This window comes from Netta rufina (assembly GCF_964035555.1).
Source record: "Netta rufina genome assembly, chromosome: 4".
NCBI lineage: Eukaryota > Metazoa > Chordata > Aves > Anseriformes > Anatidae > Netta > Netta rufina.
This window is the reverse complement of record NC_140127.1, coordinates 36,793,043-36,809,114: the sequence shown is the minus strand read 5'-3', so window position 1 is coordinate 36,809,114 and position 16,072 is coordinate 36,793,043. Positions and strand designations below refer to the sequence as shown.

The window sequence follows — 16,072 nt, the reverse complement described above, 5'->3', positions numbered from 1 at the left end:
AATATTAGACACTCTGGAACTTCTTAATTTAACCACTAGAGCAGGTTTTCATCCTGACCTATTTCTTTGTCCTAAACTGACTGTGCACAGCAGGCAGGATGCTCTGTTAGTTATGTGGCACAGTACCCAGGAAGAATGAAAATCCACATGTCACTGTGTTTGTCCTTACCACAGGCAATAGTCCAATAGACCAGGGAGTCTGGTGCTTGATAGAGGATTCGATACGGTGCCACTCTGGCGCTGGAGTCCAACACGACATCAAGAGTACCCACAAGGAGACCTACAGAAAGGGAAATTATCATAAATACACAGCAATGAATCTTCTAAGACCCCAAAGGAAGGGGCTTCACATGCTCCTAACACCTTGATCCACCATTCACAACTAAAGGCAAACCTATGTATTCATCCCCACACTTGTTCCCTTGCATTCTAAAGAAGAGTGACTTAGAGAAAACATCTTCAGTTTCAACAAGATTTCATCTTCTAAACATACATCAATCCTAGTATGATGGCAGACAAATTGAAGCAAAGAAGATATCTGTTTTATAAAACTGTATTTAAAAGTTATTTAGGTCTTTTCTGCTTCTTATACTTACGGAGCCTTGGAGGGGGAAAAAAAAAAAGGAAAAGAAAAACCCAGATAATACACCCTAGAAGAGTTTTCTAGCTGACATCTGAATTTTGAAAACTAATACTTCCAGCAAAGATAATTATGCTATTTAATGGTCTGCTTTTTTTTAGGGTAGAAAGGATCAAAATGCCTAACAGTCAAGCTGGTTTTCAGCTGAAAGGATACTGATGAAAGACAAAGCCATACTGTTTTCCCAAAGTAGCTTTGAAAATTCTTTGCTAGTAAGGGGCAATCAACAGTTGCATACCAAGAGCTACCAATAACTCCTGACAATATTTCTGCAAATTCTAAATGGTATTTTAATAAGAAATCACATACAAAACGTAATTTTAACCCCATCAAAACTCTCTCCATCAAAACCCACCAGATGCCCTATTTATTCTTGAAAGATGCAAAAGATTTCTCCCTTTTCACCTCCACACAGAATTTTCATCTTCCCTGCAGAGATGTGGGTAGTAAATTCTCAGCAAATTCACATCTTAAGAACAGATGGATGAACTTTAAAAGATTTTTTTCTGCAAGTATTTATTAGGGCAGAAAATATTTTAAATAGCTGAAATAAACTGCACATACCAAAATAATTTTAAAACATTGATGTTAAAATCCTCTTTTCATTTCAACTGTTTTCATCTCTTCCCATTATAGTTACTAGTTCCCCATTCTGTACTGTCATGACTGGAATAGAAGACTGCTTCCCTAGCTATTCTTCTTTCAGTTTTGTTTTATGCATTATAAAGATATAAAAGCACTACCCATTTTCCATTTTAGCAAATCCAAAAAATTAGAACTGCAACTGACATTTGGAAATACCCCACCTATCACTGACCTTGGATTCCCCCATTTTATGTTCTTTATTTGTTTAGGAAAACAAACCTTATCCATTGATCTTCAGAGGCCAGATCAAATATAACCTATTCCTGCTCGATGCACTGATACTCACCATGCTTTAATTCACAAATTCTGTAATAATGAGATACGAGCCTGGACACGCTATCGGTCATTAGCAAGCAATACTAGAAAGTTGTGTGCTTGTTACAGGATATGAATACAACACATTAATGTAAAATATCCCAGTGTTCATTAGTCAAGCTAGCTTTAGTTGTTACTACTGCATCTCTCATGCCTTTTGATTACTGGTGTACGCTGACAAGCTGCCTTTGATCAATCTGCCACCAGCCCTCCTTGTTGCATCTTGACTCCTTTCAAACTCAGCAGACTGAAGCAGGTTAAAAACATTCCTTTCACCTTCCAGCTTTTCGCAATTTGTTGTTACATTCACCCTCTCCATTCAGCCTTCACAGACATAGTGTGGCTCTGCTCCAGAAAGCACGTGCATACACACTTTCAACTACAAGCAAATGTCTCAAATGCTTAAAGCTCCTCGTGAGCTTAACAGCATTTCGCAACTGGATTGCAGATCAAGCCAAACACTACACTGAATGTATCCGCCAGGTTTGCTGCAAACTCATGGCAGGGCTTGTGCCAAAGATTCTTCATGCTTTGCAGCTTCACGTTTCTACTGACAGTACTGAACACACAAAAAGCCTGATGCAGCCTCTACATAAAGTCATCTGCTGACCAAATGTAATCTTCTGAGGTACGGATACAGTGTTAAGTCACTCTGATCTTTAAAAATATGCTTGTTTCTTTCCTTGTACTGTATTTCCAAGCATGTTGGTCTGAGGGTAGCCCTACTGACTGATTCCATCACTAGATCTCTAGGGGTGCTGCAGCTGTAAAAACTTGGATACAAAGCTGAGGTTAGAGCTAGAATAAACCTGACTTGCGCAGTGACACCAAGTTAAAAGAAGTGCCCCATCCTATCTCCTCCTCCCTCATTCCTGGAGACAGAAGGACAGGAACACTCCCCTGCCCCACCAAGCAGAAACAATGTGAGATAGAGCTACATATTCAGGAAAGGTGGAGAGAGCCATACAAACAAAAATAGGACTAGGCAGCACTGAAACAGAGAGATGTTATACATGGAACAAGAGGGGAAAAAAAAAGATGCAATATGGAAGAGTTGCCCAGTCCCTTTTCAGGAACAGAAACAGGCTGTAGAAATATCCCTGAAGTACAGTTAAAGGAAGGAAATTCACTGAATTCCAAAAGACCCCATGGAAAATTCAAAGCCTAGCTTACCAAGTCAATTGCAACAGAGTTTATCAGTAATATCTTACTTGTATAATAGTTGTTTTGAAAGATTATACATGTGATACTTCAAAACAATTTATGCATTCTTATATATTAAAGTCAATTAATATTTATTGTTGTCATTATACAATTATCCCTGATTGTTATCCTTCAGGAACTGTCCCACTTTGCACTGGAGGTCAGGTTTTTGTTTGTTTTCAAGGCAGACACATGACACAACCAAACTGAAAGAAACAGCAGTTCAAATAATCAGAGGAATTTCTACTTGAAATGATCACCATTATAATAAAAAGAATATGAATTTATTTTAATATTGCTCAGTAATTCCCCATACAGAAAGAACCTTTTGAAATAGGATTAATAACTGAAAGTTCACATAAAAATGAAACAAGCAACAAAGAATCATATTCTTTAGATTAGACTGGTCTTTGGGCATGAGCCAGTGAATTATGCAGGCATCACATCATGTGACTACACTGATTGCAAGGTTTTTCCCCATGGTTTCATCAGGTTTCTGACTACAGTGAGGTAAGGGAAGGAATTTCCAACGTAATAACATTGAACCTGCAAGCCCTTGTTCAAGGGAGCAGTTTCATGGGCAATGATCTAAAGCACATGTTGAAGTCGGTGGGATTAGCGCCTGACTGACTGGTGACAGCCCCGACCCTGAAGGCACTCAAGCACAAGTAACCTTATATCGAGCAATGGTCCCATCACACACGCCACATTTCTAGAGTAGCTATACCTAGGCATGGGGCAGAAGGGGGAAGAAAAGGGAGAGAGAATGTCCTCATTTTGTTTGAGAGAACTTTTTGAATAAAATCAGCTTTGTCTTTTGCATACTTGTACTCTCCACAAAAGACCAGAAAACCATTCAATATTTTCTTTCTTTTCTGTAAAATACGAAGCGGTGACATGTAACATCTGAAACCAGGGAAGCCACAGCCACAACTGGCTAGGAAGCCTGGGCAGTTGCTCTTGCGTCACATTACTGGAAGGACATACAGTGCACTAGCGGGTGTTACTGAAAAGTGGTTTGGTTACCCCATGCAACTCAAGCCGAAGGAAGAAATTGTACCGTATTTTATTTATCTGACCACTGTACCTCACATTTAGTCTTGAGCTGTGTTAATGATTATAACTCCCTCTCAAAGTGCAAAGATTAGTGTTTGTATTGTGCATTACATTATGACTTACTGTGCTTGCATCCTTACATGGGCAACCACTTTCTGAAGTGTTTTTCACTAGAAGCATTTATTACCACATGAAGCCTGACCTCCTGTATAACATGGACCCCTTTAAGCCAAATGATTCCTATCTGACAAAACTATTTCCCAGAGAGGCAGGTTATCTTCATTTCAAGGCCAGCACAATTGATTCAGACAGCCTCTTCCAAGCACCACTGCTCTGCACTCTCCTCTCTCTGGGAACCAACATCCCAGACAGCTCACAGTCCAGACTGCTTACAAATTACCAACAAACTGTCATGAAATCAATAGATGTTCAGCAGTAGAAACTTGGTACACTGTATACCACCACCATGGAAAACACACACACTTTATAGTAGATGAACACAAACAGCTGTCTAAGTCACAGAGAATCACAGAACATCCTGAACTGGAAGGAACCCACAGGGAACATTGAGTCCAACCCCTGGCTCTACACAGGACCACCCAAAAATCAGACCCTGTGTCTGAGAGTGTTGTCCAAACGCTTCTTGAACTCTGGCAGCTCGGTGCCATGACCACTGCCCTGGGCAGCCTGTCCCAGTGCCCGACCACCCTCTGGGTGCAGACCCTTTCCCTAACCCCCAGCCTGACCCTCCCGTCCCAGCTCCATGCCGTTCCCTCGGGTCCTGTCGCTGTCCCCAGAGAGCAGAGCTCAGCGCCTGCCCCTCCGCTCCCCTGTGAGGGAGCTGCAGGCCGCCATGAGGCCTCCCCTCAGCCTGCTCTGTGCGGGGCTGAGCAAACCAAGGCACCTCAGCCACTCCTGTCTTCTCCTCTAAAGCTTTCACTATCTTTGTAGCTCTCTTTTGGGGTTTTCTAATAGTTTTATGTCCTTCTTACATAGTGGTACCCAAACCGTACACAGTAGTGTGTTTTCAGTTGTTTGAATATTTACATATTGCTGTGCTTGATGACTACAGCACAGGTATTTGCTGCAGGTATGTTTCTCCTCCTTTTTATGTCTAAAAATGTAACTAGTGATTACCTTTTTTTTTTTTTTTTTTTTTTTTTTAAACCTCACAAGAATCTGCAAGGGTGCTTTTATTTTCTTTCTTTCAATTACTGGTGTTTTTACATTAAAAGGAAAAGCAAGTTTATGCACCCTATAAACTTTTTTTTTTGTTGCTGTTACAACAGGATTGTCTTCCTGACAAACAGTAGCCATGTATTATCAACAGTTACGCTTTATTTTAAATAAAACACACAAATCAAGTGTTCTTTATCACCTTTCTACCACCCCTCCAACACCAATCTAATAATTATGTTTGTGCCCCCACATTTTACCTGCTAAAAACAAGGCTCTCAGAGTAAATTGGGTTACATATTCAAGAGTGAAGACCTAGATTATGTATCACCTTTAGTGCACCTTATTAAAACACCAAAACCAATTTAGCTACTGTTTATGAACAATACACAGTGACCATTCCGACCATAAAAACCACCAGCAGCTATGGCTTTCTTGCCCAGAAAGCACCACCTATCAAAAAGCTCAGGACAATAACTGACAGTGACACTTCCCATTCAGCTTTAACCTTGCAGTCCTTAAATTTCAGGTGCTTTCAGCGCACAGCAGAAATCTGCAACACATCCACCCTTCAGAGTCACAGGCAACCTGCATCAAATCTTGCCTAGAGCTGGAATGAGGTCACTCTGCAGTTGGTGCAACTGCTGTGCCTGCTGCCGCCACCCAGGAAAACACCCTCCTCTCCTCCAGTTAGCCAGATGACAAGCATGTGTCGTTCCCTGGCTCCCAAAGCTGAGCCCTACCCTGCCTCCATTGCTGTTACATCCTTCTCCCTGCACTACTACTAGCCACAAACGCCGTAAAAAAATGCAAGAATCCAGCAGATGCAAAGATGCTCAAAAGGGGTTAGTCAATAGCTCTCAGGAGTCCCAGTGGAGGCAGAATGGGAGGGGAGGTTGAAGAACTATGCAGTCACAGCACTCAGCGTGTATGCAGGGCAGAGGAGCACCAGCTGCCTCCTACTTATTATTCCCCGCTCCCCTTTTTTGTACCCTTTCAGCTGCCACTGCTATGGACTGAGCCGGGGCTGGGGACAGCAGAAACCAAGGCATATTTGCTGCCATTTGGCTTCCCACTTACAGAGATACCCTGTGTGTTGCCCTTGTTGAGTCTGTCAGAGGTCTGAATTTTATTACCTTGCCAGGCTGTTTTCCTTTGTTTGTGGAAGCAGCCTGAAATGATACATTTTCACTTAATGCATCTCGTTTTGCTGTGCCAGTAACACCACCACATAGCCTAAAACAATCAAAAAAAAAAAAAGCATCACATCACTCTCATCATCATTATTACGGAAAATTTTACACAAACTGTTTACAAGAGAAGACTGCTGACAAACCATTACTAACATAATCAACAGCCTGACAGCCTCCCAAGACATCTTCTGTTAAAAATAAACACTTCTTAAACACCTAAACAAACCGCATGTGTTCATCTTTTTAGCACCTAGAGAAAAACAGAAGCATACGGAACAGAACTAAGATTTCTTACAGGTCACACGGTGACTTGGAGTCATGCTCATGGGTTATTACTCAATGAGTCCCATGGATGTTAGCAGCCTATTCGTATATGAGCTCAACACCGCAAGTAGGAAAGCTGGCAAAGTCACGTGTCATTAGTAAGAAGTTTTCAAAACAGGCATAGCGACATTCCAGGTGAAGGAAAGAAATACCGCTTAAATGATTCCCTTACTTGCTGTCTGCTGATGACCCCTTCTCTCTCCACTAATGTAAGATGGACACATAATGAGGTCTGGCCATAAATCTGAAACGTCCAAGGGACCTATTTGGATTGTAGACATTGGATGATTTCTGAGAAAGCCCCATTCAACTGGGCCTGCTTCAGCCATAGTTTCACCCAGAGCATTCAGTTTCATATCAAAATCATGGACAACAAAAAAACACCTCTTCCTAAAGTTTAAATATTACTTCCTGGACTATAAAAACAATTACTCATGGGAATACATAGCTAAGACGTACAGCACAAGCCATTGTTTTGCCTAGACACTACATGAATCATTTTCCTTTTTTTTTTTTTCAAGGCAGTCCATGTGTTTACATAATTAGCTCACTCATTTGTTATTATGGGAGGAGGTCATCCAATTATTTGACAGTCGAAACTCAGCCTACAGCAACAATCTGAACTCCACAGGTAATATTATGGACAAATCCTGTTAAATGGGGAGGGACAAAGCTAATTGATTTCATTTCATGGAATAGACTAAATGAATAGTAAGTATTATACACCACTCAAATAAACTACAATATTAAGCTTCCCATCCTAGTAACAGTATCCTCAAAAGCATGAAAACATCTTCACTGTGAACACCACACTTGAAACATCAGGAAGGTTTATCAGTTTTGCATTGTATGCATAAAATTCATACCAACTAAAGCAAAACAGTACCTAAATACTTGATTGCTGTCTTCCATACGGGTTATATAGCGTTGACTTATATGAACATGTTATGTATAACGAAAAAAACAAAACACTCTTCCTCTGGAACCAAAATCTATGATCCGCTAAGTTTTCCTCAACTCCTGCCTTTGTTGCTCTTTCCTTCTACCACTGAACTTCACAGAAGTTTTCAAATATCAGTGAAACAGACACTGAGGAAGTTCTGTCACTCCAGTGACATTTAGCAAGCCAAGTAGCAAACACGGTACTTGCTTCTGTCTTCAGGATGATGAATACAGATGAGACAAGACTGAAAATATCACCTTTTTTTTTAAAAAAAAAGGCTTGTGTAGGGCCAATGTGGTGACCTAGCTTGACTACTACAGTTTTAGACAGCTAAAGCAAAAAGCTTTCATCCTCCCTTCAAGTTTCACAATTGTGATCGAAACAGATTTTCTTCTCGCTATCTTAAAGTGATCAGCACTTGGATGTCCAGTTCAGTACTTGTCAAGGTGTCCGAACAACTGATGACCATCCCTGTAAAAACCTGAATCTTGCTTCTGTTCCCAATTTGACTGTTTTTTCGACTTCCTGCTTTCAGATTTTTTTGTAAATTTGGATGGTAAGCTGAAGCACCCTAAATCATTCTCAGATGTAATTACATTTATCAGTGTAATCTACTAAGCATCATTACAAATATTTTAGCATTGTAAAAGTTAGTTGGCTGCTTTTCTCCTCACCAGAAAAGATAAAACAGAATGTGCATTATAATCTATACCAACTGCTACATAAAGATATGGATGCATATACACGCAGTGAAATAACTGCCTTTGTTTACACTGAAGCCAAGTTTACAAACGATTAAAGGTCCCAGTACAGTAACTCACTCATAATACATCCAACGAAGAAGTTCCCAGAAACAAACCCACTAGATTTGAACTGAAAGGAAATCCTAGCCCAAGCATAGACAGGCTGGGTGGAGAGATGAGCAGGAACAGGCCATGCATGACAGCTTCAGGTGTGTGATCGCTTACTGCTCTGAGGATACTGACATTTGCACCAAAACAAACCAAATCTCACACACCTGAAGAAGTTTGTTATTACTTGTCAATCACACCAGGCTATGAAGCGATGGAGAAACTTTGAGAAGAAAATAGATAGAGTCAACAATTGCTTTCAAAGTATGATTAACAAAATACCAAAATTTACTCCTTATGAGTTTGTTTTAACAAGCAAAATAAGCAACTTAGGAAAAGCATGACCAACAACCATTGACTGAAACATCACAGAAGTCACTGAATTTCACTCAAAACTAGCTCTTACGTAGCATCCCACTCTCTGAGTGGCATAAGCAAATTAAACAGATTTCACCCAACAGCAAAACTTAAATCAACCACATCTGCACCAACATAAGCCTCAAGAACAAATCAACTAAGTACAAGCAATTAAATACTGCCAAACTAAGAAGAAAAAAACATTTTAAACTGAATCTAGCCAACAAAACCAATGGTATAAATCAACAACTGAAGTGTGCACAGTAAACTCACCTTGAACCATGGAACAATCCTGAAGCAAGCATGATCAAATACCTGTTAAATCTAAAGAAAACCAAGTTTTGCCTAAAGTAAGACCAAAAACTGCTCTGACTGAACACCAGTGAGAAAAGAACTAAAATAATTTTAAGAACTTGATTTTAATAAGCTTAAATTAAGGCTGCTGCTTGGTACAGACCTCTAAGTCGGAAAGACTTCAGACTTGTAAGTTACATCTAGAAATACTTAAAACCTTTATTTTTTTTTTAAGGAAAGTAAAAGACGGAAGATTTTGAAGAAGCGCTCCAAAATCTAAACCCACCTCAGCACCAGATTTGAAAGCCAAATGCAAGCGTAGTTTATTGAATGTCAGCATTGACCAGACATCAGAAGTATGACAGGTAAGCAGAAAGCTGGAGAAAACATCAATGATGCTTAAAGGCCTTTACATGTCTTGTGTCTTTATACTATAGTAAAGTCAGTGACAGCAACAACCCCTGCCTATTACAGGTCAAAGCTATCCTACAGTGTGATGCTATGAAGGACTGAAAAAAGTAGAGGTTGCAAGTGTTAAGAACATAGAAAACTGAGCAGATTCTGCATATAGCAAATACGTGCATATAGATTCTGCATCTAAACAATACAAACTTGTGTATAATGCAGAAAATTTACCAAGAGACCTTGACATTGCTTATTACATTAAGGTCCTGTGTGACATTTCCAACAGGGTTTCACACAAACAGATCTCAGGAGAAATAGCAGGTCCAAAAAACATTACTGAATTTGTTTGTCAAGAAAAAAAAATGATGTCAGAAGGCAAAAATGGCAAGTGACAGCTCAGAGGCCTTGATGGGTCACATTACTCAAAGTGTAAAAACTGAAGTGACATCAGGGAAAGTCTTGGGCCAAGACGCATTTTGGTACAGAAACCTGAGCTGCACAAACACCAAGGAACACTGAGAATTTTCATCCCAGGCACTGTATCTATGCAAAGAGCACATCGTCTGTAAGAACCGGAGATCAACAGAAGCATTAAACAGGAAATGAGACACCTTCCAATTAAGCACCTGTGAAAACACCTAGGAATTCAGCAGAAAGATCAGTGAGTCAATCCAGAGAACCAAAAGGAATTCAGCTCTTTGACATCTGCATTTCCTGAAGTAGAAATCTACTAGTATGAAGAAGCAGATATACCCATGGCCAATCCTTGTAAGAAACCTCAACAGTGGGAGAGGAGATTTGATGCAACACCAGATAACAGAGCCAAACGGACATGGAAAGCTAACAGACAGACTGACCACCTACATAACTGATGGTAATTGTGTGTATTTTGATAGCCATTTCAAACATTGGAAAGCAGATTTTCTAGCAAGTTGCATCAAGTTTGACGTGTAAAGTCCTAACTGCTTGAGTCAATGAGGACAGAAAGCAACATGTTTATTACAGCACATACCATCTTCTCATCACAAAGATGATACACTGGTCAAAAGCTTTTCTAATGTCAGTCATAAACGGTTTTTTAAGTAAGTCCTTCCTCAAACCTCTGAGTTGGGAGGTTGAGAGCATCACAGAATTTCTTCTCCAAATCTGAGCTACTAATTGCCATGTCTGGTGAGGGTGCAGGAAAACGTTCTGACTTAGAAAACTGCACAGGATTAAAAATGACATCAGATTCAACGTTGATGCCTTGTGCTAGTCAGCTGAGCTCAGAACCTCTCCTTTCTGACTTTCCAACGAGGAAATTATACGATAACCTCTTCTGCAAAAATAGCTGGTGAGAAAGATAGTACTTCATCAATTTCTTTTACCACCAGCAGTCAGCAAATTTCCATCTGCTCTCTTCTGCTTAAGCATTTGAATCATCTTTGGCAACATCTCCCAGACTTACAAACTTGTGCTGAATCTCTCACACATGCACTGTCCCAGCTGTAAGCATAAATGCCGTATCTGCAAAATAATTCATTCCTAAAAACAGTTCTTGCAAACTAAGATAAACAATTTATTTGCCTTCGGATTCAAAGGGATTTTATAGTAACAAGATGTTAAAGAAAATTAATGAGAATTTCATGTTCATTTCACACAGAAATGTACACAGGCAAAAAGCACACAGCAGTTCCACAAATTAACCATACCACACCCTGTCTCTTCCTGTAAGCTGTGAACACACTGCTTTGCTGTCAATTATTAGTTGCACTAATTCCTTGCAATGCTCTTCCCACATAAAAGCCTTTGGCAAGCACTACCACACGATAGCAGAAAGCAGATAGAGGATTTTTTTTTAACTTTTTGTTGTATCAGTATGCCACATGCACTTAACATACAAAAAAAAATGAGCCTTTTAGTTATTCATAAACTTTATGACATGTTCAAGACCTTCACATCCACGAAAGTAGCATGGCCATACAGTGCACAATGCCCAAATGATGGCAGGGAGGTGGCTTCACATTCTGTCCAGCTGATACAGACTGCCCTACGACACACTGGACCCCCTCTCAAGAAGGAACGGGCTTGTAGAGGGAAGGTAGCTGACCACCAGGAAGCAAAATAGTTATGAGGAAGAGGGTTAAAAACAGCTGTCACCTTTGAGAAAACTCAAAAGAGGAAATAAAAGAATTTTTCCCTGTTGGTCAACAAAAGGAAGATGAAACTCCTGAATGAGCATCACCCAGAAACAAGATAAAGGAACTACTTGCAAGGCACAAAACGATTTAGTGATGGAGAGCGCTCATCAACCATCAAATGTTTTTAAAGTAGGGAAGTACATTTTTCAGTCTTGTCCTGGAAGATTAATGTGGCATGTAAGATAATGCAAGTTCGCAGAACAGCAATGAAAAAAGGAAAAAAAAAAAAAAAATCCGATTTACAAGTCTTTCCTGTAGTTCTTAGTTCAAAAAATGAAAACAAAATCTAACCAGCCCTTCACTTAAGGCATGCTTACAAAGGAAAGCTGCAGTGAAGTGGCTGCTGCTGACACATACACAATCATTTAAAAGTGTCCAGGCCCTAATTCAGTCTAAAATGGCTTAACACAGCTTAGTAAAAAAGCTGTAGCTCTTAAGCAGACTGACTACTCAGACATCTTGTTAGCAGAGATGACTTCTTCAGACTCAATAATTAGGCACTGCCCTGACACAGAACAAGATGATCATCATGCTTCTAACATGCTACAATCCAATATTCAAGTAAGTGCAGAAAATGCTTCTAATGTCCAGCTGAGTGTTGAGGTAAGATGGCTTTCTCTGTTCTACTAGTTTACATAAATGGAGGCCAAGAAGGAAGGATCTGTGCAGAAAGGGCTGAGATTTCACCACGTATCCCTGAGTGACTGATACTACCTTTCCAGCAAAGGATTGCTGCACTCGGAGTGGATCCAGAAGAACAGGTAATGTGAGTACTGCTCTTCTTCTTCTTCAAAGTCATAAGAATTACTTTCACCCACCCCCCAGGCTATATAAACTACTTGTTTTTAGACTACAGTGTGTGAAAAAACCTGAAAGATGCGTTCCTCTGGACTTAGCTCTGGTGATGGTAACGTCCCTGCACAGCAGGAGGGGTAACACTGAGACCTGGCAGCCTTTAGACACATTTTTGCAGTCACAGCATCCAACCACAGCGCTGTCTCAAGAAGTCCACACTGGCTTCTCCCTCATTCCCAGCCATCTCGGAAAGCACTCTACCTCTTCCTTCAGCTTTACCTACACAATGGCACCGCGGTGCAGCCCCAATTTACGTTCTTTGAAGTCAGACAGACGGAGAGAAGGGCGTTACACTTAGTCCAGCTCTGTCTGCCTACTGGTTATTTTCACAGCAACCCTGGACTTGAAGGCAATGCCAGAAAATCAATGCTTCTCGTTGTTGAACTATGGTTTAAGTTACATAGGGAAGCCATCTCATGTCATCGAGCCCACATTCCCATCAATTTGAAAGTCAATTATCATTCCACGATTTAAGACAAATGCCTTTAGTCAATAATGAGGGAGCACAAGTCAGCAGAACTTAGATTACAAGGAAAAAAAAAAAGGTGACAGCTGTACCTGCATCTTCTCTCGAATGCATAAATTCAGGCCACTCGCAACCACAATGAAAATTTTACATAAAATATTTTTAATCAAATTCAGGGACACGTGATCTTGTTTCCCACAGAGCAATGAGCCAAATTTTACACAACATTCATGGATGGATGCCTTTTTAGGCTGTTATCCGAAAAAAAATTCAGCACCGTATCACTACAGAATGGAAAATTAAGGAAAAGTAAATTAAGAAGAAAATTAAAAGGTCCTTTTTTTTTCCTGTTTCTCTAACGTAGACCATTTTGTTGTTGTTTTGAACTCTCGGGATCAGTTAGGTCCCCTTAAACTTCTGCCTTTAGCTAGCCTTGTCTATCAAGAGTGAGCCACTTGCTTTCTTTGCCTGCACTGGCCCTCAATTGGCCAACCACAGCTGTTAGAGCAACCAGCACAAAATTCCAGGATTGGTATTTCCAGGGAAAACAACTAACCATAAGTTCCTCTTCTTATCGTGCCTACCAAGCTGGGAGTGGTCTGGCTACTCTACAACCATTTCTTTCTTCCTCATCTACCTTTTATACACCACTGTATCACAAACCCATGCACTAACACGGCAAGGTCTGACAAGGTCCCACCCACAGAGGCTTTTGATACTGCCAGCGCTGATAACTCCTACACGTTAGTGCTGGGTGCTTGTTTAGCTATGGTTCTGGCAACATACTAAAAAATTCTCCAGCTCTTCCCCCCAGGCATCATATAAACATGCAAACAAAACACGTAGAAATTATTTAGCTACTTGTTGCCATTACCTCAGTCCCATTGCAGCTGCAATACCATGCAGATAGACCCTAAGAAAAGCTACTTGGAAAGCCATCTTCAAAACGTGCTTAGAACTTGTGCCTTCTAAATCAACATTCACTACACAGAGAGCATTCACATGCTAAAATAGCAGATGCGGTGGACAAAAACCGAAATATCAAGGGGGAAAAATGCAGAAACAAAGATAGAACTGTTTCTATATTCTGAACTGCTGCTAAATGCTGTCGGCTTATTTAAGCTTCACAAAACAAGTAGCGTGCATTTATGAATCTTGTTCTCACTCAAAGGAGAAGATCTTCAAAGCAATCTCTGTCTGTACAGGGGTATCATCTATCACACCACGTGTACTGCTGCAACATGGCCTTGATATACACACACTGCGAATATGTTGAAAAGAACATAAAATTCTCAAAATGCTTCTCAGGAACTGAAGTGTTTGGAAGATTGTCTGGGTTTCTCAAACAATCTCTAATTCAGAGGTGACAAAGTCAGAGAGGTACAGGAGTGCCTACTCAAACCACCTCCACTAAAACAGAAGAAAAAGACCTTGGAGGCCAGTAAGTAACCCAAGGAAGGAGTGTCCACAAACAATTCCTCAGTAAACACAGCAGGGGTAAAGTTTTGAGGCAAGAAATATTTTAAGTGGATTTGTCAACACTGCCCATAATTGCAAAGATTCAAAAAAAAAAAAAATACAGGAAAACAACAGAAATCTACAGCCAATGCAAAACAACTGCTGGTCACTTTCTACACAAGGACAAGGTGGGCTTGATTAACCTTTAACACTGAAGATCTCAAGGGCCTACATGAAAAAACACTTTGGAGTGGTGCATTAGTTTAGATTATAAATTGTTTGCAGGTCCACAGAGTATTCAGAGGTTGAAGAAACACTTAATCTTCTGGTAAATATACCCAGGATCTTGAAGCAGACGTCAATGCAGTCCATGCGCTTATTTTGACTAGCCTAAGTAACTGGTTTCAGTGCAAGCGGGGAAGGAAGAAACCAGTTTTCAGTGAATGAGCTTGAGCATTTTCTACCAAGTCAAGAAGGACCAATGGTAACACTGTTGGGTTCCCTATCTCAGGTTTTATGGAAATGTGTACGTGTTACCTAAAAATGACTAGAGGTCTACAATACTGGGTGTATGCAGTTGATAGAAGACCAACATACGTAGGAGCCAGACACCTACAAAAGTGTTTCCAGTTGACAGTGGCTGAAAACAAAGCATTTGTGGAAGAGGCTTTACAAGGACATCCTCAAGAATAGAGAGAAGCCAAAGTAAATGCGTTACATTAGCACGTACCTACGAATTACACCTCGGTCTCATTTTAAGGAGCACCAAATCACCGAGAGCCTCACAAGTCACACCCTCACGCAGCAGGGCACGGCCAGCGCTGGCACCCCCCCTCGCAACGCCTTCGCGGCAGCTCCGCGCCCGTAACCCTCAGGGCCAGCCCCAGAGCATCCCCTCAGCGCCCAGGGATGCCGCAGGGCCCGTCCTTACCCGCCAGTCCCCCGCCGCCTCCATCGCCGCCGTGCCCCTTCCTCCTCTGCAGGATGAAGTAGGGGTTGGCCCGCTCCGTCACCCACAGCGCGTTGGCCAGCAGCACCTCCTCGGGGTTCACCCACATGCTCCCGCCGCGGACAAAGGGCGTGCGCCCCGCGGGGCCTCACGCACAGCAGCAGCAGCAGCGGCGGCCGCCTCAGACGCCACCATGCCCGGCCGCCGAGCAGCGGCGGGGACGAGGAGGAGGAGGAGGATGGGGAGGAGGAGGTGGCAGCCGCATGCCCTCGGCGCTGCTGCCGCCGCCGGGCGCGGAGGGGCGGCCCCGGCAGCAGCCGCCGCAGCGCCCAGGGCAGCGGTGACATCAACGGCCGCCGCCGCGCGCCGCCCAACGGCCCGCCCAACGGCCGCAACGGCCCGCCCAACCGCCGCTCCTACCCGAGCAGCTCAAGGTACCGAATAAATTAAGGCTCTAAATCACGAACGAGATGATCCAGCAACAAACTTTCCACAGAGCCCTTGGTTTTACAGGAGGGACGTCCTGGAGCTGGTGCCTTGTCACGGAGAGGTGACTGCCACCTGAGGCGGCAGGCTGAGGAGCACTCCTCACGTTCGCACCGTGCCACGGTAAATGCTCGCTGGTGTCACTAAAGCAGGGGAATACGATCCCAATGGGAGCGCAGAAAGGCTTCTCCGGCCTTCCAGAATTTATGGTAGAATCGTATTAGTTGGAATTCTAACGTTGGTGAAACGACCTCACCCTTTTCACTGGACAATGAG

At 41.9% G+C, this 16,072-nt stretch overlaps 1 protein-coding gene across 1 annotated transcript in view; it reads right to left on the bottom strand.

Annotated features, from left to right (window-relative positions):
* Positions 1–15,419, bottom strand: part of TBC1D9 (TBC1 domain family member 9) — a gene marked incomplete at its 5' end in the record, with an annotated part of 51,250 nt that extends 35,831 nt beyond the window's left edge. The window contains 2 exons of the mRNA XM_084286112.1: positions 170–280; positions 15,293–15,419. Of these exons, the coding sequence (XP_084142238.1) occupies positions 170–280; positions 15,293–15,419 (238 nt within the window). The remainder of the gene's footprint in view (positions 1–169; positions 281–15,292) is intronic.
* Positions 15,420–16,072: the final 653 nt, after the last annotated feature.